The following is a 23736-nucleotide window of genomic DNA, read 5'->3' on the forward strand; positions in this document are numbered from 1 at the left end:
TCAAAAGGACTCAGGAGTAAACCAGAAAAGGTTTCACAGATCACAAATGGGCCGATTTGAAGATGAACTAGGACAACTACACAAAGACTGAAACACATCAAATATGCAAACATTCATGAGTTCTTAACAACACTTTAAAAAGGCAAGAATAAACAAACGGTCACTTTTGGAAAGTGAATGAAAACCAACTTTTGTTGCTGTTGTTCTTTTTAATTTATTACGGTGAAATACACATAACATGAAATGTACCACTTAAACATTTTAAAATGTACAGTTCAGTGGCATTAAGTACATCACACTGTTGAACAACCATCAGCACCATCCATCTCCAGAACTTCCTCACCTTCCCAAATTGAAACTCTAACTCCCCATTCCTTCTTCCCTCAGTCTCTGTCAATCCCATTATTTTGAACTGGAAAATAAAGGTTAAAAATGAAGCATTTATCCTGCTTTCCCCATAAGATCTGCATCTCAGGGTTAAAAAGAAAAAAAAAGAGGTTACTTTTTTTTAGAAGTACTCCAGATAATAAATAAAGAAGAAATGTTAAAAGTAAGTGTCACCAGGACTCCCCTGGTGGTCCAATATTTGGGAGTTCACTTGCCAGTGCAGGGGATACAGGTCTAATCCCTGGTCAGGGAAGACCTTACATGTTGCAGAGCAACGAAAGCCACACATTGCAGCTACTGAGCCTATGCTCCGCAACGAGAGAAGCCTCCACAACAAGAAGCCCACACACCGCAGCAGAGAATGACCCTGCTCCCTGCAAGCAGAGGAAGCCCAGTGCAGCAATGAAGACACAGCGCGGCGGAAAATAATAAAACATTGATTCAAAAACAAAGTTCTTAAAAAAAAGTATCATTTTGTAAGCTCCAATCAATTAATAAATTAAGACAATGGCTACCTAATGGCTGATGACATCACAAAAGAAAACATTTTACTTCTGACACTTTCAAGTACAAACTGTGGGGCTTTCCTCATGGTCTAGTGGCTAAGACTCCATGCTCCCAATGCAGGAGGCCTGAGTTCAATCCCTGGTCAAAGAACTAGATCCCACATGCTGTAACTAAGCGTTCACACGCCATTGCCACAACTAAAAGATTCCCCATGCAGCAACTAAGACCCACTGTAGGCAAATAAACAAATGAAAACAAATAAATACATTTTTAAAATAAAGTACAAAGTGCCTGTCCTAGAGAATCTAAATGATACTCTTGCCCACATGTGCCCACTGTTTATTAACTATAATCATTGAAGTCCTAAAAGATTTTATTTTTTAAAGAGTTCTATGGGTAGATAAGTTTGGCAATCATTGATTTATATAAATTTAATCTGATTCTCTTGGTGTAAAGTACAGACTGAAACTGCCACGGATAAGTATCACACAAACATGTACCACAAGAACAGCAAAATGACCTGACCAGATCAAGACTAGGGCTAATAATTCCTAAATCTATAAGAAATGAAGGAACACCAGAACATGCTTAATGACACCATGGAGGTACAATCGGCAAAATACAAACCACGAGGAAAGCTAGGGAAAATGACCTGATTTTTTCAATAAAAAGCAAACAGATAACCAAAGAAAATTTTAAAAGATAGAAAACCTAAGTATCAGAAGAGACTCAATATCAAACAATTATAACGTATAAATCTTATTTTGACCTTCATTTAGCAAATGATCCACATAAATATAAAACTTGTAAGAAAACTGAAGTAATATAACCCTAAGTGGTTATATTAAAGAATTAATTACTTTTAGGTAATGATTAAATACTAATATTATATTTTAAAAGTCCTTAGAGAAGTATCTTTAGAGATTCAAGATTCAGATGTCTTAGATTTTTTTCAAAATAATCAGGGGTAAGGGCATAAAAGAAACAAAAAAGGGTCATAAATTGATCATTGTTAAAACTGGGCAATAGAAAAAAGAATTTACTGTAATGTTTTATCCACTTTTTGCATATGTTTGGAAGTTTTTGTAACTTTTTTTTTTTAAGGAAGAAAACTAAAACCCCAAATGCAATTCTTGGGTCTGGTGCATAATTCAGATTAGCGTTAGTCAAGTAACATCTTTTATTACAATTAAGGAACTATTGATCTTCAATAACTCAACTAAAAACAACTGAAATTCATGCTTTTCTTCTGCTATCCATGAAAATGATTTTCAGGACCAATTAAATTTCAAACAACTGTGACTTTTCAGGGTGATATAAAGCTCAGTAAATCTTACTGCCATATTTGTCACGCTTGGCATAGTACTCCTATTAAAGATTTTCTTATAGTGCAATGTTGGTTAAACAATTTAAATAATTTCAATTTTAAAATTTCTAAAGATATTGGACAAACCTTCACTCAAGCTTTCTTCTTTCAAAGGTTGAAAGTGAAAAAAGTGTTAGTTGCTCAGTTGTGTCCAACTCTTTGTGACCCCATGGACTGTAGCCCACCAGGCTTCTCTGTCTATGGGATTCTCTAGGCAAGAATACTGGAGTGGGTTGCCATGCCCTCCTCCAGGGGATTTTCCAGACTCAGATATCCATCCTGTATCTCTATGTCTCCTACACTGGCAGGCAAGTTCTTTACCAATAACACCACTTGGTAAGCCCTTAATAAGACGTAACATGAATGTGTTAGTTGCTCAGTTATGTCCAACTCTGTGATGCCATGGAGTGTAGCCTGCCAGGCTCCTCTGTCCATGGAATTCTCTAGGCAAGAATACTGGACCGGGTTGCCATTTCCTTCTTCATGGGATCTCAACCTGGGAATCAAGCCCCAGTCTCCTGCATTGCAGGGGGATGCTTTAACGACCAAATGAAAATGTTTCTGCCTTCTTTAAAACTGTTGTTGAAGACAACACCCTTTACATTTCCTGGAGCTCTTTATGCTGCTGCTGCTAAGTCGCTTTAGTTGTGTCTGACTCTCTGCGACCCCATAGATGGCAGCCCACCAGGCTCCTCTGTCCCTGGGATTCTCCAGGCAAGACTACTGGAGTGGGTTGCCATTTCCTTCTCCAATGCATGCATGCATGCTAAGTCGCTTCAGTTGTGTCCGACTCTGTAAGACCCTATGGACAGCAGCCCACCAGGCTCCTCCATCCACAGGACCCTCCAGGCAAGAATACTGGAGTGGGTTGCCATTTCCTTCTCCAAGGGAGCTCTTCACACATGTTACAAATCAAAAGTTTTTTTATAACTCATTTTCAGAAAAAGTTTTTCTTTTAAGGTGGTATAAATCTTTTTAATCATTCAATAAATAGTATAATGAATTTCCTGCCTTTTTTTGTTGTTGTTGTTGTTCTAGCCTTCCAGGAAACTCAAAGATAAATTTAGTTACTACTCTGTTTTTTAAGTGTCCCCTGCTTCCATTTTACATGATTTATAAATGTTTATATGAGTCATTATAAAAATGTACCCCTCAGAATTAGTAAAAACATGTCATTGATGCACACATCTCCAAAACAGGCCTGCATCTTATAGTTTTCCCAGAAGCACGTTCTTTTTATTCAAAATTACACCAATAATGATATCTTATGTGAAATGTGAAAATGTCTTCAACAACTCTAAATGTAATAGGAAAATACTACTGTAGAAGAACATTAAAACTGGAAAAACTAGGGATGGAGTTAAGCCTTATTAAATACTTCAGCTCATCTATCATATTTCAAAGAGCTATTTCTCACCTCTTACCTTTAAAAAATTAATATGTGTTGAAGGAATTGGCCTTTGCTATATATAATTATTTGAAAACATTTTATATCCAGCTTATACTCTTTGTTCCAACAGAAAATGTTATGCAAGCTTCACATTTCAACATTAACATAAAATTTCCCAGAATCATGAGTATAAACATTTTCTTTCAGATCCTAATTATTCAACAAAGCGTACTGGATCAATGACTTCAAATAACCACTACTGTCACTGTCATTTGACTACCATACCGTTAATCAACCACATCTCCTGGGGAGGAGGAGAATAAACAGTCCCACAATATGTATATTATAAAAATCATTTCTAGAGCAGACCTCTGGAGCAAAGTTTGGGATCAGCACTAATGCCCATCTACCTTACAAGCTAACTGAATCTCATCAGGATTTTTCTTCATAAAAATGTATTTTAGAAATTATTATTTGAGCTGAATGTTAATAATATGAGCAGAACTTTTGTGTTGTATTTGAAATGCATAATAATATTTTCAAATTCTCCTGTTATGCTAACCTATGAATATTGTGTTTCTCTTGAGGATGTACTAATTTTATAGCAGATTTCAAGGGCCATACGTTCCTGGAAGATATTACCAGGCACTTCTCCCTGATGGATTTATTTCATCTTTTTCCATATTCTTAGAGCCCTTGTCATTTCCCTCATTTTTTAGCATTTATTCAAACCTTTCCATGTGGCTTTACTTGGTTATTGTGAGGGAAAAGACAATATAATCTGATGGTTAAGGACAAGGGCTTTAGAAACCCAGATGGGTTCTGCTTTCTACCTGCGTGACTTGGTACATGGCTTCTAATAAACCTGGGCATTAGTATCTTCATTTATGAAATTAGGATGATACCCACCTTGCAGGCATGTTACAAAGATTCTACAGTAATATGTATGAAGAGCTTGATACACTGTCAGGATGACAATTATTTCAGCATTTTGGTTACACTCTTGCTGAGAACCAAATATGCAACTTTCTGGCCCAAACTGTGCTGTAAAAAAGAAGGATAAGGCATCAGCAGAAAATTCCCAGGACTGGAAGTTATGGACCGTCTTCTACCCTGGTGACTGAGCATCTAGTCAGGGCTACAAAGCACCATGCAAGTAGTTGGGGACATAGAGGAGCATAAGGAATGGTCACTGCCTTTAAGGAGCTTACAGCCTTTTAGACATAAAATGCCACAAATTAAAAAGAAAGCAGGATAGAAATAAAATGGGGAGAAGAGACAAATCTCCCTTGCAGGAAAATTCCCAATAATTGATGTAGCTACTCGGCCCTCAAGGAGGCTGATAACTCCTTACCACTTAAGGATACACATCCTCCCAAAGAGGACAATATGGAAAGGGGGAACAAAAGAGTAGCTTGACCACAGAGAAACCTGACAAACACTGCCTCAGCCAGATGACCAAGGTCAACATCAACAGTGATAAGTCACGCTGATACTATGTAACCTTGATATGATGTGATATATTACGTTACCCCTGTGGTCCTCCTTTCTGAAACACATTACCCCAGTCTAATGGTGAGAAACACATCAGACAAATCCCAACTGAGGAACACTGTACAAAATACCTGACCAGTACTTTTCAAAGATGTCGAGGTCATTGAGGTCATCAAAATAAAGAACACTGAGAAAGTGTCACAGCGCAGAGCAGTCTAAGAAGACAAGCTGACTAAATGCAAGGTGGTATCCTGGATAGGATCCTGGAAGAGAAGAAGGACATTAGATAAAAACTAAGGAAATCTGTGTAAAACAGCGATTTCAATTAATGTTGATGCATTAGCATTGGTTCACGGATTGTGACAGCTGTACCATACTGATGTTAGATGTTAATAACAGGAGAAACTGAGGGTGTGGCATATAGGAACTCTACTATCTTATCAATTTTTCTATAAACCTAAAGCTGTTCAAAAGCCTAAATGTATAGGGTGTTGGTCAGGACTGACTGATATCCCTTTTAAAAATGAAAACAAAATACCAACAAGAAGAACATAAAAACTTCAGGGTAAGAGCAGATTCATACTTAGGTAAAAACAAAACAGAGCAGACCTATAACCTAGAGGTTATCTATGTAGACAATGAGCCAAATCCACTCGGAGATCCATCTGATGCTCATCTTCAGCAGCATCCTAAAGCCTGAAGATGCCACCTAGGACGTCAGTTTCTGAGGCAGCCCACTCCCTTCTCAATGCCAACCCATTCTGTGATCAGACAGCATATGCAGGAAAAACTGCTTTTGAAAATGAGTTTTCAACCTTTCTGTTAAGGGTTGTTTTCAAACAACCATAAGGCCAGAAGATGCTTTCATGTTTTATTAGGGAAACACAGCAGGCACATTTAAGGTGGAATTGTAATGAGATCCAACCAGTCTATCCTAAAGGAAATCAGTCCTGAATATTCATTGGAAGGACTGATGCTGAAGCTAAAACTCCAATACTTTGGCCACCTGATGCAAAGAGCTGACTCATTGGAAAAGACCCTGATACTGGGAAGGACTGAAGGGAGGAGGAGAAGGGGACAACGGAGGATGAGATGGTCGGATGGCATCACTGACTCAATGAACATGAGTTTGAGTAAACTGTGGGAGTTGGTGACGGACAGGGAGGCCTGGCGTGCTGAGGTCGCAAAGAGTCAAACATGACTGAGCAATTGAACTCAACTGTAATGAAAAGATAATGAAAGAAGAATGAAAAATTAGAACTAGTAACTTAACCTCTAACATTGACCTAAGTATTATGCGCTCTGAGCAATACATTAGAATCACCTGGAGAACTTTAAAAACTCCTCAGGCCCTGGCCCTGGCTCAAATCAATTAGACTCTCTGGGGTGGGGCCCAGGCTTTAGTACTTTTTAAAGCTCCCCAGGTGATTGCATTGTGCAGCCCAGTTAGGAATCCTCTGCTCTACAGGGAGTTAGTCTAAACTTTGAAAATCAAATACTCTTAAAAAGCTGGATTAAACCAGCCATCCTGGGAGTACAAAACCCTGAGATATTACTCAGTTGAATATAAAACTATAATTTTAACAATTTGTCTTTTTAAGTCAAAAGTACACAGATTTGACTTTCCCTCTTCAGATACTTCCACAGCAGAAACAATTACCTCTTAAGTTCAGATCTTTTTCTTCCCCCTCAGTATACTTAAGGTAAGCATGAGGTACAAAGTAACTGAGAATAAGAAATCTCATCTCCATTCCCCCACCCTCTGTGGTTGGCCTTTCAAAATAGAAAAATAAAGACTTCTCTTAAATGTTTCAAAACAAAATAATTAAGATGTATCTCTGGGTAAATAACCCATGAAACCCAATGAGGTATTTCCTTTATTTTTTAGTAGTCACAGACTCAGGATCAGTCATGAAAATAGTTGCATAGTTCTGACTCTGCCAAATGGTTCAGTGACATTACATCAGAGGAGGGCTGTGCCCTGTAGGAGTTCTGAATAGCATGCACCTTTCAGCCACATGCGTACTGCCTGCTGAGCTGTGGAGTGGTAGCCTTTTTCCAAGATGTGAACTCTTCCTAAATAGATAAAACAGCATCATGACAATTTGCCCAGCCTAATTAGAGGAGGTTATGCAAACCTGACTGAGGATGCTCAACAAACAAGATAAAGACAGCTTTAACTGTCCTGAAGGCTTAAAATTCCTCCCAAAGTATCAGTGGCAGTGGCTAGAAGCTGAGTTTCTAAGAAAAGGGTAGCTCTTTCTACCATGAGAGGGATTAAATCTTTAAGGCAGCCTCTTTTTCTCCAAAAGGCATTTCGATAGTAAAGGGGAATGAAATTAACCCTCCCTCACCCCTCACCTGGTTCAATACTGGCTCATTTCAGATGGAAAGGACCACTGTAAAACCACTACAGCACTTGGCTTCCAGGTGGTGATGGTATGTTTGTTTCCCAGGAATAGGAATACTATTCAGCAATAAAAAGGAAGGAAATAGGCATACATGCTATACATGAAGGAAACTCAAAAACATTCTGCTTAGTAAAAGCAGCCATGTATAGTATCATTCCATTTATATGAAACACCAATAAAAGGCAGATCTTTAGAGACAGGAAGTAGGTTGGTGTTGCCTAGGGCTGAGGGTGGGAGAGAGGATTGGTGGCCAACAGTCTGAAGAGGCCCTTTTGGGGGTGCTGGGAGTGGTCGAAAACAGGATTGCGGTGATGGTCGTGTAACTCTGTATGTAAACTTATTAAAAATGGTGGGAATTACTGAAAAGGGATGGATTTTATGATACAAAAATTACTGATTGTTCTTTAAACCTAAATAAAGTCCTATTCTTTGGATTAAAAAAAAAAAAAAACTTAAAAAAAAAACGAAACCGTGCCACCTCTCCTGGATGTGGGAGTGGGTTCCCCAGGGGTCATGCCAGTCATTTGTCTCTCACTTATCCTCCCCGTGAATTCTACTTTCTCCCGTTTCTTCACGGAAAAAGTCAGCAGGGTGAGAGAAATACAGGGTGTTAAGCAAGTTCACAAATCTTAAATTTATGCAACCACAGCAGAGACCAGGTCCGCGAATTTGAAAGGCAGTCAAACACAAACTCTTCCTATTCTGGAAAAGAAGAAAAAGCAAATGTGATGCAGAGTCCGGACTCCACGGGACAGTAGATGGAGCCGCCGAAGAAAAACCGACTCCGGCAGAAGCCACGTCGGGAAACCAACTCGGGAGGCTGGATCCCTAAATCCGAAAGATAACCAGTCCGTGGACCGGGTTTCTCACGAATACGGGGCACGCGTGATCACACCCAGGTTGGCCTGACTTTAGAAGTACCGTAGGAACAAAGTAGGAACTTTGCTGCCACCGGGAGCACGAAGTTGGGAAGTTTGTTTCCGAGGCCGCGTGTGTACCTGGCTTTCCTGGGGCCCAAGGCCTCCGCGATCGCGGCGCCGCCGCTCCGGCCGCGGGGACGGTGCGTGGGGACCACTCTTCCCCAGGCCCGAGAGGGAGGCCGGCTCCCTCGAGCCCTGGTGGGGTCGCCACACGTCGCGCAACCTCCCTGCCGGAGCGCGGTCCCGCCGCCGTCCCACACGCGTTCCGAAGGGCCTGAGGTCCCCGGGCCTCCCCGCTGCTCCCACGAGGTCCCCGGGCCTCCCAGCCCACCCCCCGGGATGGACGCGGCGTCCAGGTGGCCGAGCCCCGCGCCGCGGGGGTGGCGCCTTGGTGCTGCCTCACCCTGGGGCGGGGCAGGGAAGAGGCGGGGGTGCGGGCGGAGCTGGATGGCCGCCACCCGGCCCCCGGGGACCCGCTCGCACCCGCTCCCCGCGCGCCCCCCGCACAGTGCTCATGCGCGCCGCGCAGCCTTTATAGCCGCGCGGGAGCCGCGCTTTCCCCACTCGGGCGCAGCCGCGCGGATCCGACTCAGGTGCAGAGCCCTCGGCGTCCGGCGTGGGCTTGAGGGTCCCTGCCGCCAGCCAGTTCTCTCTCCCCTCTCTCGCTCGCAGCCTGTCTGTCTTCATAGCGCACGCTCCTCCTGGTCCGGGGTTGCACTTCGATTCTGGGTTTGGCTCGGTTTGCAGCCCGAGCGTCGCCTCCAGCTAGAGAAGGGGGCACGAGCTCCCGGGCAGCGGCCTCTCCGGGCTCCCCCTTCCCTTGGCCGCCCCTGGGTTTCCGAGGAGTGCGGTGGGAGGTGGGGAGGGGGGGCGGATCCCGCAGACGCGGGCGGGCTCGGCGGGGGTGGGGACGCAGGGGTCTCGGTTGCATTCTCCGTCTCTCCCAGGTCCGAGTAGCCCCTCTTCCACCAACCATGTGGGCATCCTGGATCCCAGTTCTCTGCCTCGGTGGGTACGCGCCCCTCTCCGCCCCCTTCCCCTCGCACCGAGCGAGGTGGAAGCTGGAGTCAGCCCTCCCGCTGTCCTCTCTCCGCAGGTGTCTGTCTGCTGCTGCCGCCGGAGCCGGTAGGCAGCGAGGGAGCCGGTGAGTTGCGGGTCCCGGCTCGCGGAGCAAGGCTTCGTCCGGGTGGTGGGATGGCCTGCGGGCGGGCTCGTGGAATCACGCTCAGATGGAGCCGCTGGGCCAAGGCCGGGTACCGGAGCGTCAGGGCGCGAGGGCTGGCACTGCTGCCTGGCTCACCCCATTCATACCCACAGCCTGTCTACTCCAGCTTCCCCGTTTGTTGCTTGCGAAGGAGCTCCTGGGGTCCGATGGGGACAGTCTTCGCAAGGTGCGGAGAAGGAAGCCTCCCACATTCCCCTCCCCCAGCAAGCCGAGCCGACTGTCAAGGCTAGGGGTATTCGTTGAGCCCCACCGAGGGAAACACTAGTCCCGGGTGTTTCGCAGCGTTTGGAATCAGGGAGAAGCCTTGAGGCTGTCAGAGGGGACAGAGAGAGAGAGACAGAGAGGTTTGGGGCTTAAGAGACACTTAGGTCGTTGTCCCATCTCTTTTGACCCTCTTCCTGTGTTTCCAGGAATGACTCCCTATAAAAGCATCTATGGGCTCATTTCACGTTCGAGAGAATCTGAAAAGTTTGTTTCCCATCTAGAAGTCCGAGTAAGGGTGTGTGGTTCAGTGTATTTTATAAAATGTAAAAAGCAGACTCTCTTTTCAAAATCTATCCTTTATTTTCCTTGAAAGGAGAAATGAAGGTAAGTATTGCAGAGGACTGTATTCAGCGCCCCCTGACACACACACACACTAAAGTCAGAGCTGGCAGCTGAAGGCTGAGCCTCTCTGGTGCGTCGGAAACTGGGAGGTAGGATTGAGGCTGTTTGGTAACAGGCATGAAGCACACAGTATGAGGCTGCTGGTTTGGGTAAGGATTTTAACTGGCCCAGCAATCTAGAGTGTTTCAGAGCATTCATAGTCAGCATTGTACTTTTCATGGAGTCCTGCCTTCCCTTCCATGGAGGTATACAGTCCAGGGTACAGCTAGGCACACAGAGCTCTTAGAAGAGGCTCCTTATTAGAGGTAGGATACTCAGTTGGGCAGTATGACCAGATAGCATTACTATCTTGGGGGGAAAAAAAATAAGCATTTTTTCTGAAATTATTAACATCTGTTTCAAAAAGTTTTGGATAACCACAATTTCCAGTGTTTGGAAAATAGTATTTAATAACAATATTTAATAATTCATCAGCAAACTGATGAATTAATATGTTTATTAAGGTATCTTGTTACATGTTGCCAAGGGCTTGTCTCTAACATCTTTTGTAGTAGTAACTGCAATTATTCATCAAGTTGATCATGTAAAACCTCAGTATTAGCGCAGGCAGATTCTGTACTGTCTGAGCTGCTGGGGAAGCCCTCAGTATTAACAGTACCTTCTAAAACTGCATTCACTGCATGATATCTCTCCCTGCACAGATCTGGGGCAGAAATAAGCTGGTTCAATTCAGATAAAAATGCTCTGTTCTGAAGGGGTCTAACTTCTCTGTTTACTGCCCTGCAGGAGAGGTAGAATTTTCCTTGAGCTGTGTGACCTTGGGCAAATTAACCTCATGGCTTTATTTATTTCAGCAAAAATGAATGGTTGAGCTAAATGGTATTCTTTAAAGTGAAGCATCTTTTGACTGATTTGCTTAAATTAAAATACAATTTTAATGCATGGCACTTGACAAAAACTGATATAAATGGCACTCTGAAGTAAAGGATGACTTCAATTTGTGTGTGTCATGAAAATGTTCCTCAGAGGTTCAACCCAGATTTAATATCTTCACCTCAGGCAATTATGTACACAATTATAATCAGAGTTGAGATTCTTGTATTTCTAGAATGAATTAATAAATGGCCGATGACTAACATTATTTTCTAGTTCTCATATATTTCCAAACTAATAAGAACTGAGAAAATTCTCCCATTTGACTTTATAGTGACTGAGGACTAGATTAACTGGAAAACTTATTTTTGGCTTGCTAAAATCTGGAATGGAGGAAACCATACCTAAGTCAATATTCTTAACAAAAAGTGTGGAAATTAGGAAAGTAAAATATTAATCTCACATCCTAGTTCCCCCACCACTACTCAAAAAGTCCTCAGAATGGTTATTACATTTTCTCCTTTCTCTTCAGTTCCCATCGCTATCACATGCTTTACCAGAGGCCTGGACATCAGGAAAGAAAAAGCAGATGTCCTCTGCCCAGGCGGCTGCCCTCTGGAGGAGTTCTCCGTGTTTGGGCACATAGTGTACGCGTCTGTATCAAGCATATGTGGTGCCGCTGTCCACAGGTAAGCCCGGATACACCAAGGGGAGAGGAAAACAAATGTAATTATTTCCTTTCCCTCATTAGCCATCTGGACACCCCCTCTCACCTATTCTTTATTTTGGTGCCAATCTTAGCCATAGAAGATGGGTACACTTTTAAGATTTTCCTGGATCTCCTTGAATCACCAGCTACATAAGGGAAGCTTTCTGAATAAAGGCAAATTGCATTATTTTTTGATAGCTTGATTCCTGTGATTCTAAAACACTCCTAAGGCTTCCCTGGTGGCTCAGATGGCAAAGAATCTGCCTCCAATGCAGGAAATCTGGGTTCAGTCCTTGGGTTGGGAAGATCCCCATGGAGGAGGAAATGGCAACCTACTCCAGTATTCTTGCCTGGAGAATCCCACTGACAGAGGAGCCCGGTGGGCTACAGTTCATGGGGTCGCAGTGTCGGACACGACTGAGCGGCTAAGCACAGGAAAGATTCCTAACCATGTACTCTATTACTCAGTTTTTGCCATACAGCAGTCATTATTTTAACTTTCAAGACAATGGTACAGCTATACAAGGTAGGTACACTTTTACCCCATTTTACAGATGAGGAAATTGGATTCAGAGAGTTGTCAAGTATCTAGCCCAAGGTTACTATTGTTAGCAAGTGCCAGAGCTGGGACTGAAAGCCCAGGTCTGCCTCCAGAGCCCATATTCATCACCACTCTGCTATCCTGCAAGAGAATGGCCAGGATGACACTTCTTTTCAATTAAGTCCAAGGACAGGTAGTTAAGTATTTTGGAAAACTAAGAAAATCATTCGACGCTCTTAACTCTGATCCTCTGAGCTATATATAGGGAAGAGGATACTGCAAGTGTGTGTTTACTAACACTAAAGAAGTTTAACAGCACCAAACTATTTCCTTGGGCAGATTTTGTACCTCTGCACTTTTTAAAAAAGGTTGAGTTTTTGAAAAGGTTGATGGCTACCCTGCTGAACTGTCTTCTTGATTAGTCAGAGCAATAGATGCAACATAGCAGTATAAAGTCAGTCCAATGCCCCTGCAAAAGTGTGGATAGAATCTCAGCTGCTATTCTTGTGTTGCAGGGGGGTAATTGGCAACTCAGGGGGACCTGTGAGAATCTATAGCCTGCCAGGTCGAGAAAACTATTCCTCAGTAGTTGCCAATGGCATCCAGTCTCAGACGCTTTCCAGATGGTCCACTTCTTTCACAGTGACAAGTAGGTACAATTAAATTGTTCTTACTTTTGCGTGAATATTTTCTCCCTAAACTCCAAGAATGTTTTCTGCTTTTCTCAGTTCAAACTCTTTGACTCTGATGGAAAAACTTGTGATCAAGCATGGAGAGGTCAACTATGAGTTAAGGTCAGGGGATATGAAGGGTCAGGGACACACTCAAACCAAACTTGGGCTAATGGAGGGAAAAATCATCTGACTGCCAGAAGATGGCAATAGAAACTTGAATCGCCTGCAGTCAGGATGCCCTGACATTTAACAAATAACCCTAAAAAAAGAATGAGCGTGAATTCATTTTATGAATACCTCTTAAAAATATGATACAGTAGATTCATTTTGGTTCTTTGAAACTAGATGCAGCAACTACTCCTGCAATTGCATCACTCTATTACATTTATCATCCTGTAGAACTCTGCATTATTCATTATTCTTTGATGGTAAAGAAGGAAGAAGGAAAACATAGTCTTCTTTTTATTTTAACAGAAGGCAAAAGTGGTACCCAGGAAGCCACAGGGCAAGCAGTGTCCACAGCACATCCAGCAACAGGTATGAAATACAGAACCTGTCTCCTAGTTGCCTGGCACAGCATTGGGAAGTTATAAACAAGTGTGATTGATAGAAGCTCTCCTTCTTTTTAAAATACTGATATATTAAATAAACACAAAGCAAGTGTCTTTACTGGTATATTGAGTAGGGAAATTTTCAGTATTATATTTTAAATTCCTTATCCTTTATTTTCACTGGTAAACTCTGGTACCAAATGTTCTCTTGAAGTCCTACTGTTTCTCCCTGATTTAATAAACTATACCTGGAAACTGGTCTAAGTATCTTGAACTTCTTGTTCCATTTGTCATATAAAAAATAAATGAGTGCACGTCTATCTTAAAAATAGCCAAGGATCGTCCTTTCAAAGACTGTGGCAATTTAAAGTCAAAGAAACTAGGAACATTAGAATCTAACTCTGAGTTTCCAATCCTGCCTCAATTGTGGGTTTGGGATATCAAAGTCATGGATTGGGGGCACATTAAATATGGTAGGTCTATAGGTCTACTACAGTCCTGACTTCTTTTTGGAGACATTACTTCCCTATTCCAGAAAATCATCAGGAAATTGAGTTTTTTAAAAAAGTTTTTTCAAGAATGCCACTCCTTATCATGAGCTTTTTCCATGTGGGTTTCCTTCTGTGGAACTGTCTTCCTGTTGATAATGCCAAATGCTTCTTTTGTTTTAGGTAAACGACTAAAGAAAACACCGGAGAAGAAAACTGGCAATAAGGGTAAGAGTCTGGATATCCATTTGGGAATATAACATTTTTTCTCTCTCCTTTCTTCTTCTTGAAACTGCTAATGGAAAGATTTGTTTGGGTGTTCACAGACTGTAAAGCAGACATTGCATTTCTGATCGATGGGAGTTTTAATATTGGGCAACGCCGATTTAATCTACAGAAGAATTTTGTTGGGAAAGTGGCTCTAATGTTGGGAATTGGAACCGAAGGACCACACGTGGGCCTTGTTCAAGCCAGGTACCACCCTTGAGAAAATGGAAGGAGAGACTTCAATGATGTCTTGAATGACAACAAATGATCCCTTTAGCGGGTACATTCATTTCAGTTTGGTATAAACATACCGAGTTGCAGACAGTCTGGATTCTCAAACTGTAAAGTCAGAATCTAAGACTGCCTGAGCAGACTGGTAAGTGCTTCCTCTTTTGGAATAAAAGGATTTAGAGAATTACGTGCTACCATTTGGGACCAGAAGGCAGGCTAGTCTTACTGCTTATACAGATTACCTCTGCACATCTACTTTGCTCAATTCCTAGTTTCTCTTCACTGAAGGAGGAAGTTGTGATTATTTCTCTTCCCTATCCTGTTGCTACTCTTTTTAAGCTCTTTCCATATTCCCTTGATTGGCAATCCGAAGCTTAATCTTTTATTTTTTAATAATATATACTGATGTCTTTTAGGATTATAATATGCTTATTAGAGAAAGCTTGAACAACATATAAAACACACAAAAAACAAATTTCCTAAATATACCCCTCAGAGATAATCAATATAAATTGTTGCATTTCCTTTCAGTATTTTAAGAAAATATTTGATTATACTTACGTGCATTTCTATTTCAAAAGCTCAGATTATAAACCTGCTTTTTTACCCTTCAGTATTTTGAACATTTCACATCACAAATACTCTTCGAAAAATGAATATGTTCCTTAGCATGATTTATTTAACCATTCTGTTGTTTTTTCACACTTGTCCTGTGCTGACATCCTGTGTCATCTTTGTGGCATCTCTGAGGAGTTCATTAGGCTACATTCCCAGAAGTGAGATTGGGTCGAAGGGTTGTGACATTTTTAAGGCTTCTGATAGAAACAGTTAAATTGTTTTCTAAAAAATTGATTCGGTTTAAACTACTCTCAGCAGTGTGTAAGGGTGTCATTAGTATTACAAATATTTATATTTCATTTGTTCTTATTTTTTACAATTGGTTCTTAATGTAGATAGAATTTTTTTAACTTGTGGTGTTTTTCTGGCCATACTATGTAGCATGTGGGATCTTAGGTCCTCAACCAGTGACTGAACCTACAGCCCTTGAAGCGGAAGCTGAGAGTCTTAATTGCTGGATCGCCAGGGGAGTCCCCTAGATAGAATTCTTTCAGTGTGAGAATCTTTACCTTTGTTGTTTTTTATACATAATTTAACCACTGTCCCCCCCACCCCACCCCCAAAATTGAGCCTATTCCATTCATGATATCAATTTATAACTTTAGACAAGTGTTTCTTTGATATGTATGCTAATTCTACCATCTTTTCTACAATGCTTGGATTATAGTAGCTTTAGTGTACATTTTAACATCTCATAGGGCAAATTCCCCTCAATGTTTTGCTCCTAATATTTTTTCTTTGCTGTTTTTACCCAATTGGTTTTTCAAGATGAGTCTACACTACTTTGTAGACTCATACAAAGACTAACTTCTCTAAACTTTCTGCTTTATAATTTTTCTATTTTACGAAGAACATGAAATAGATAAACCATGTCAAGTTTATGTTTAAGTAGAATAAAAGAATGTCTCATTAAGGATGCACAAATAAGACTAAACCACATAAATAATTTGTATAGTTGCAAAGTGACCATAAAAATGAAAAAGTTATTGATTCATGACCTCTGAATTTGTGACCTAACATTATATACCAGGTATGCAGAAATCATGCCACCAGAAATGCAGGAATACAATGAGTGCAATACTTGTCCTTCAAAAATCTTGATTTAATGGCAATTGATAATGCTAAGATCTTAAAATATTGCACTGATTAAATTTTGACTTCTTTAAAAACTAAACACAATAAATTATGCTGTTTTTACTCAACATGGGTTCTAATAAATAGTGTTTATAAAAGCTGAAATTTATACTATGTAAATAGTAAAATTTACTATTAAATCTACTAAAAATCTCAAATCTATAAAAATATGTAATTCTAAGACTGGCAAATGTCAATATCATCTAAGAAAAATTCAGTATTATAATACTTTATAATTTGTTTGTAAGTTCCCTCATTTTAAAAATGTTGGCCTTAAGTATCACTGAAATTGCCTTGTCTGATCAGAAAACCAGGTTAATAGACCGAGACTGTTCAGAGCTTCCAAGGTCCCTTCCTGAAGCAGCCTTAGCCTCACACCCACCTATGATTCAATTATCTGGTGCCCAACTCTGCAGATTTTCCTTGAGCTCAGTGCCCTGAGCCACTTGGTCCAGGTGCTTCATATAGTTGAGGAGTCAGGCAAACCTGAATTTTAAATATGGTGTTTTTTTTAGGAGGGGTGGGGGTAAGTTACCTAAATGTTTTGGGCCTCCATTTTTTCATTTATTAATTGGGACAGTTCCTACCTTGTAGAGTTATGATGAAGTGAGATTAGACTTGTAGCAGGTATTTAGCATATTACTCAGAATACAATAAACCCTCAAGGTAGCAATTGTTTTTGTTGCATTTCTGAAAGAACCCTAAAACTTCAACTAAAGATGCCATGCCTTAGTTGCCTGTATGCTGTGGACTTAAGAAACTTAGGCATTGTCCAATGTAAGGACTTTAAAAAAGGTACATAATGTTCCTTGTTTATCTTTCCAGTTCTCTCTGGATAACTTTTTTTTTTCTTTTTTTTAACCTAGTGAACATCCTAAAATAGAATTTTACTTGAACAACTTTACATCAGCCAAAGATGTTTTGTTTGCTATAAAGGAAGTAGGTTTCAGAGGGGGTAATTCCAATACAGGTAAGTAGACTTTGGTATCTGGGGAGTGACACAGAGAAGGTTATGAATGCTCAGACACATAAGACAGTGTTATGCTATTTTATATAAGCAGATGTGAACCTCTTCCCCGTGGAACTGATCTTGGTTAGGTCTGCACTTGATCATCTATTTAATTTTTAATGGAAAAGGTACCAAAGGGTTTACTGATATTGCTCATTAGAAAAACAAAAACATGACATTGTGACTTCTAATCCTCATATTATAAGCAGATGTCACATTAGAGAAGTACCTGTTTAGAATGTTTAAAAGAAATGAAGATCAACAGACTCATCTAATGAATGCAGATGTGACAGGAAGAACGAGAAAAGAACTCTGGACCTTCTGAGGGGAGACTTCCTGTTCTGAGTCTGTAGTGGTACTAATCAGTCACTAAGGGGCTAGACCGAGAGAACAGGTACAGAAGTGGGAGTCAGTTCTGTGTTTCTGACTGGTGATTGATGTAAAGAAAGGAAATGTGAGGCTTTTGGGAGATGATGGGGGATGTAGTGTGGGTTGTGAAGACAAAAAAATAGGGCTGACGGATAATTAAACTTTCCCATCCGATGCATCTGTTAAAGAAGTGAACTCCATGTAAGTTAAATTCTTAAACTTCAAAGTATGAAGTTGGTACAGGGACATAGAAATGTCATTTGAGCAGTGGTGCTGTTCCAGTTTGCTTCTTTTTCAAACCTAGGAAAAGCCTTGAAGCATACCGCCCAGAAATTCTTCACTGCGGACACTGGAGTGAGAAAAGGGATTCCCAAAGTGGTGGTGGTATTTATTGATGGCTGGCCTTCTGATGACATCGAGGAAGCAGGCATTGTGGCCAGGGAGTTTGGCGTCAATGTATTTATAGTTTCTGTGGCTAAGCCTATCCCTGAGGAACTGGGAATGGTTCAGGATGTTGCATTTGTTGACAAGGTAGAGTTGAGAGATGTCTTTTATTATAGTAGTGAGTCAGTTTTGGACCTCAAGGGGTAGTGCTGACTGGCCCATTATCTGTATTAACTTTGAACATTCAAGATTTAACATTTTCATAATTTTAAAGAAACAACTAATTCCTTTGTATATCTTTTATGTGTCTCTCCCATTAGGCTGTCTGTCGGAATAACGGCTTCTTCTCTTACCACATGCCCAATTGGTTTGGCACCACAAAATACGTAAAGCCTCTGGTACAGAAGCTCTGCACTCACGAGCAAATGATGTGCAGCAAGACCTGTTATAACTCAGTGAACATTGCTTTTCTGATTGATGGCTCCAGTAGTGTTGGAGAAAGTAATTTCCGCCTCATGCTTGAATTTGTTTCCAACATAGCTAAGACTTTTGAAATCTCAGACATTGGTGCCAAGATAGCTGCGGTACAGTTCACCTATGATCAGCGCAGAGAGTTCAGTTTCACTGACTATAGCACCAAAGAGAATGTCCTAGCTGTTATCAGGAACATCCGCTACATGAGTGGTGGGACAGCTACTGGGGATGCCATTTCCTTTACTGTTAGAAATGTGTTTGGTCCCATGAGAGACAGCCCCAACAAGAACTTCCTGGTAATAGTCACAGATGGGCAGTCCTATGACGATGTTCGAGGGCCTGCTGCTGCTGCACACGATGCAGGTAAGGTCCATGTCCTTTGTATGGAAAGGAAACTGGGAGGGCTTCAGTCCAATTTAGGGGTAAATATAAGCTTAAATATTTGTTGTATTGAACATCTACAGGATGGCAGTCACTGGTCTATGAGTTTTACCCACTATTAACTGATTTGTCAGAGCAGCCCTACTAAATCTCACTCTATAGATAAGGAAACATATGCAAATCTCACCTAGTTAGTGGTGAGGCCAGTCTTAAAACCCAGGCAGAGTATTAAACCCCCAAAGGATTGGGTGGTTAAGGCTCTGTGCTCCCACAAGGAGCACAGTTCTGATCCCTGCTTGGGGAATTAAGATCCCACATGTTGTGTGTGACCCCAAAAAATTAAAGAAAAAAAATAAAAGATTTTGTAATCCTCTAAAAAAACCAAACCAAAACAAAAAACCCAGGCAATTACAGTTTATCATAGCTTACTATGAATCTATTTGATAATTTATCCTAACTTTTAGTTTTCAATCTGGCATGGATTTTCTAAGATAAACAATAAAGACTAATCCTATTCTATTTAATTTCTTTTTTAGAGTCTTCCCTCCCACCCCTGACTTTGAGATAATGAAATTCTATTATAAAAGGATATAAAAAGTTTTTCTTAACCTAACCTTAACATTACTGTTGGCAAAGACCACTAGATCATGAAACTAGTGTTTCTGAGATCAAACAGGCCAAGAAAAAGCTGAGATTCCCTTTCCCAGGATAAAAACTGAGCGAGCGGGAGTCCAAAAATATTTAAAATACAAAAACACTAACTTTGGAGGAAGGAATGAAGAGTTTCACACTTTTCTATACTTCTCTTTTTCTCTACTTAATTCCTAATGACATTTCCTACTTCCCTGTGGCTCAACTGGTAAAGAATCCACCTGCAATGCCAGAGACCTGGTTTTGATCTCTGGGTTGGGAAGATCCCCTGGAGAAGGGAGACTACCCACGCCAGTATTCTGCCCCAGAGAATTCCATGGACTGTATAGTCCATGGGGCCACAGAGTCGGACACAACTGACCAACTTCCACTTCACTTTATACATTTATTAGCACCTCTGCTAATGTACTTGTGTTCTTATATAGGTATCAATAGAAGCTTATTAAGTAGGATGTGAGAATGGATACATGAAATTTTTTATATACATTGGCTTATTTCTATACATCTGGCTTAATGTATTCCTTTGTTGAAGATCTGTTTGCTATCATACTCCTTAAAAGTATAGCTTACTCAATTTATGCTAACAGGATTGGATTTAGGCTAAAGTGAACTAAATAAATTCAAATATATCCTCCCTATGTGATTAACTGAACTTAAGGAAGTTGGGCCACACTATTTTCATGAAACTATTGTTTAGTGATAGTGAAGTGAGAGTTAACAAAAGTCAGAATAAGATGGGCTTTCAGGGCTAGGTCACAGTTGTTTTGGTTTAACTGCAATTATATTCTGGGCCTGACCTAAACAACCTGAACTTGAATATAGAATGAAGAGAAGAAAATGGAACGGGAAAAAATGACTTTTTTGCCAGGGCGAGGGGTAGGATTAGCTGCTGCTGCTAAATCAGAATTATCTCAAGTAGCTATTACATCATCTAAACCTGCTTTATTTATATCCTAAGTATTCACAACTTTATATAACTAGGAGGAGGCTGAAGCTTTGGATAGGAGGGGAGTAGCTATTTTAGAAACGCAAAAAAAGTTTATGGGGATTTCACTCAGTAGATATAGATGGTAGTCTCCATTCCATAGGTATTTATTTCTGGATGTTTTCATGTTAATACTTTGGCCATATTACATGGCATGCAGGTTCCCAAACCAGGAACTGAACCTTCACCTCTTGTAGTGGAAGCGTGGTCTTTAACCACTGGATTGCCCAGGGAGTCCCTGGCTGTTTTTATCAGAAAACTTTTGCTTTGAGATTAAAGACTTTTTTAACTATTGGCTAGTTTGCTAATGTAACACATACAGAATGAAATGGGAGAAAGTTATCAACAGAGGACTAGTCATCATTCCCCAGATTAGAGCTTTAAAAGACTTACCTCGTTTGTATGCCTCATGTTCTGTGTCATTCTTCCTTGCTGTATTATACTGGCCATGACTCCAGTATGACCAACTGAAGTGAGGACACCAGGTAGTTCTTTCTCATGCCAAACTCAAGAGGGGAAGTTTTCACCATTTCACTAAACGTTTGTTCTCATTTTTAGATTATCAGGTAAAGAAAGCTTCCTTCTCTTTCTTACCCAATAATTTGGTACAGGGGATTTACTTTAGGCATTTTAAGGCAGTTTCGTGTGCCACTGTGTACTTATGTGTGAAAAATATATACATGTAATTTTATGCTTCCCTTGGTTAGGAAGATCCCCTGGAGAAGGGAATGGCAACCCACTCCAGGATTCTTGCTTGGAGAATCCCCATGGACAGAGGAGCCTGGTGGCCTAGTCCATGGGGTTGCAAAGAGTCGGACATGACTGAGCAACTCATGTTGTAATTGTATGCAACTGTAACTTGGTTTTAATTCACTTAAAAATACTTCCATTGTAGGTATCACCATCTTCTCTGTTGGTGTGGCTTGGGCACCTCTGGATGACCTGAAAGATATGGCCTCTAAACCAAAGGAGTCGCATGCTTTCTTCACAAGAGAATTCACAGGATTAGAACCAATTGTTTCTGATGTTATCAGAGGCATCTGTAGAGATTTCTTAGAATCCCAGCAATAATCGTGACATTTTGACAACTGAAAGAAAAAGTGCAAGGGGATATAATGTATAAGTTGTATTCTAATAATACTGAAATACTACACAGCATACTAAAATCAGAGAAAACTATTATAGTAAAGATGGCAAAAATGTAAGCAAATAAGCATTCATTTAAAGATACCTTCTAATTACAATTTAAGCTTGATTGTTCAGAACTCTTCATAATCACAATCCTTAGAATCTCAGGAAAGAGGAGACAGTGTAGATTATTAAGAGTTCTATTTTAACATGCATATTAAATGTATAAATATGCAAATTCTATACAGCTCAATAAAAGAACTTGATATTTAGACCCAAAGCAACATTCCTTCTCTAATTATTACATATATAAAGAAAATGAAAGACAAATAGAAAAAAGCTCCTTAACTTAGATATTAAAATATATTTTGACCCAAGTAGATGTCTTAAAGTCAATCAACAATATAGATTTTACTTAATACCCTAAAGTTACAGATGAAATGGAAGCGATTTAGGTTATCAAGCCTCTTTTGCAGTGTATTTTCACAACTTATAGCAAATATCACACTGAACAAGATAGCCAGCATTTGCCTGGTATTTTTCTATTTATATCCTTAATTTTGTTGTGTATTGATGTATTTGGCTTGTACTCTAAGTCACCAATGTGTTGAAAAAAAATTAGGTTGGTAACATTTTACTTACCACTTAGAAGCATTTAGCTTTAAAGAAAAGCACATCTTCCAAACAGCTGAACTGCAGGAAAGACTATTTAAGCAATAAAACTGCTAGTGACTTAACGTGCCTGACTTACTATTCTATGTGTCTCTCCCTAGGGCATGGTAAAATTTAACTACTCCATGCGGAAAGACCAACTGAGTTTTTTCTTAAAATCACGTAATAAGACTATTTTTTCAATTACTTATTGAATAAACCTTCTGTTCTAGGCATTATTCATAGCCAGTACCAGGTTAAACAGTAGGAAATACTTTTGAGTACTTGGTTCAACAAAGTTCTTTTGTAATGAAAAGTATTTTTACTGTTGTGAAGTTGGTTCCTAAGAACAGCAATCCAAACTCCCTTAATGTAACTCTCATTACCCCACCAAGAACTCTCCCCAGATAGACGTGCTGTCGTTTCCTATCCCATCTTCTATAAGACCGTGTTTTCTATTTCCTCTAACACATACACTGATCTGAAATGGTTTACAACCACCCAAACCATTTAACCTGGAAAAGATGTTAACTGGTTGGAATATTACTCCAATAAATCTTTCGAATTTAACAATTTTATAGTTTGTGTAAAAGAAATGAAAGGGCTATGTATCAAAGGCAGAAGTGAAATTGTCTTTGATACTACATAAAAATTTGACAAAAGGGAGAATGCGAAGTCAATGACTCCCCTGACCACCACCGCCTGCCCCTTATAAAGCCACAAATATGACTAATTCATGTAAGAACTTTCATTTAGCAACGGAAAAACAGGTTTAACATTTTTTCCCACAAGAGACAACTTTAGGCTGAGAAGACCACTCCTTAAAAAATTTAAACAAATGCCCAGCCTCTAGTCATTAGCTCTTTTAAAAATTTTACAAGGAACAAAAGTTTTGAGGTAACCAGGGGAGCTTATATTTTGACTTGAAGAGCAAGAGGAGAGCATAAATGAACACTTTAAATTACTATCAACTTTTTAGAAGTAAACATAGTCAAGATAAAGCATTAACAACTAAAAAGAGGATTTTTAAAACAATATAATTAAACTTTGCAGGTATGCCTAATATCAATTATGCTAGCCCATTTATAACCTTTAATGTATTAAATGAGACTTTGGTATTCAGTGGATAACTTGGAGAATAAGAAAAAAGTACATAATATGAAAAGACTATTAAATACTGAAAAAGTTAACATGTGAAAGTCTGTATATAAAAATATTCTTAAACTTTACATATAAATCACCATTTAATAGTCAAATGAACCTACATAATTTCCCATAAATCACAAATGAAAGCACACAAAATGAAAATGAT

At 40.1% G+C, this 23736-nt stretch overlaps 1 protein-coding gene across 2 annotated transcripts; it reads left to right on the plus strand.

Moving 5' to 3' along the window:
• Positions 1-8303: 8303 nt before the first annotated feature.
• Positions 8304-22994, plus strand: COCH (cochlin). Of its 2 annotated transcripts, none has more exons than XM_042235297.2 (12): positions 8304-8454; positions 9423-9483; positions 9572-9619; positions 11712-11868; positions 12945-13078; positions 13578-13640; positions 14326-14370; positions 14469-14616; positions 17259-17362; positions 18075-18301; positions 18475-18991; positions 21541-22994. In XM_042235297.2, exons 2-12 carry the CDS (start codon positions 9450-9452, stop codon positions 21714-21716), a joined length of 1653 nt encoding a protein of 550 aa, XP_042091231.1. In that variant the 5' UTR covers positions 8304-8454; positions 9423-9449; the 3' UTR covers positions 21717-22994. The 2 variants fall into 2 exon arrangements, with proteins under 2 accessions (XP_042091231.1, XP_027813031.1); XM_027957230.2 differs by lacking the exon at positions 8304-8454 and adding an exon at positions 9038-9068.
• The last annotated feature ends 742 nt before the right edge of the window (positions 22995-23736 follow it).

The sequence above is a fragment of the Ovis aries genome, chromosome 18 (genome assembly GCF_016772045.2).
Source record: "Ovis aries strain OAR_USU_Benz2616 breed Rambouillet chromosome 18, ARS-UI_Ramb_v3.0, whole genome shotgun sequence".
NCBI lineage: Eukaryota > Metazoa > Chordata > Mammalia > Artiodactyla > Bovidae > Ovis > Ovis aries.

Coding starts and splice junctions, on each gene's coding strand:
- COCH (XM_042235297.2), top strand. CDS start 9,450: ATGTGGGCATCCTGGATCCCAGTTCTCTGCCTCG. Junction 9,484..9,571: donor GATCCCAGTTCTCTGCCTCG/GTGGGTACGCGC, acceptor CTCTCTCCGCAG/GTGTCTGTCTGCTGCTGCCG. Junction 14,617..17,258: donor GTGGGCCTTGTTCAAGCCAG/GTACCACCCTTG, acceptor TTTTTAACCTAG/TGAACATCCTAAAATAGAAT.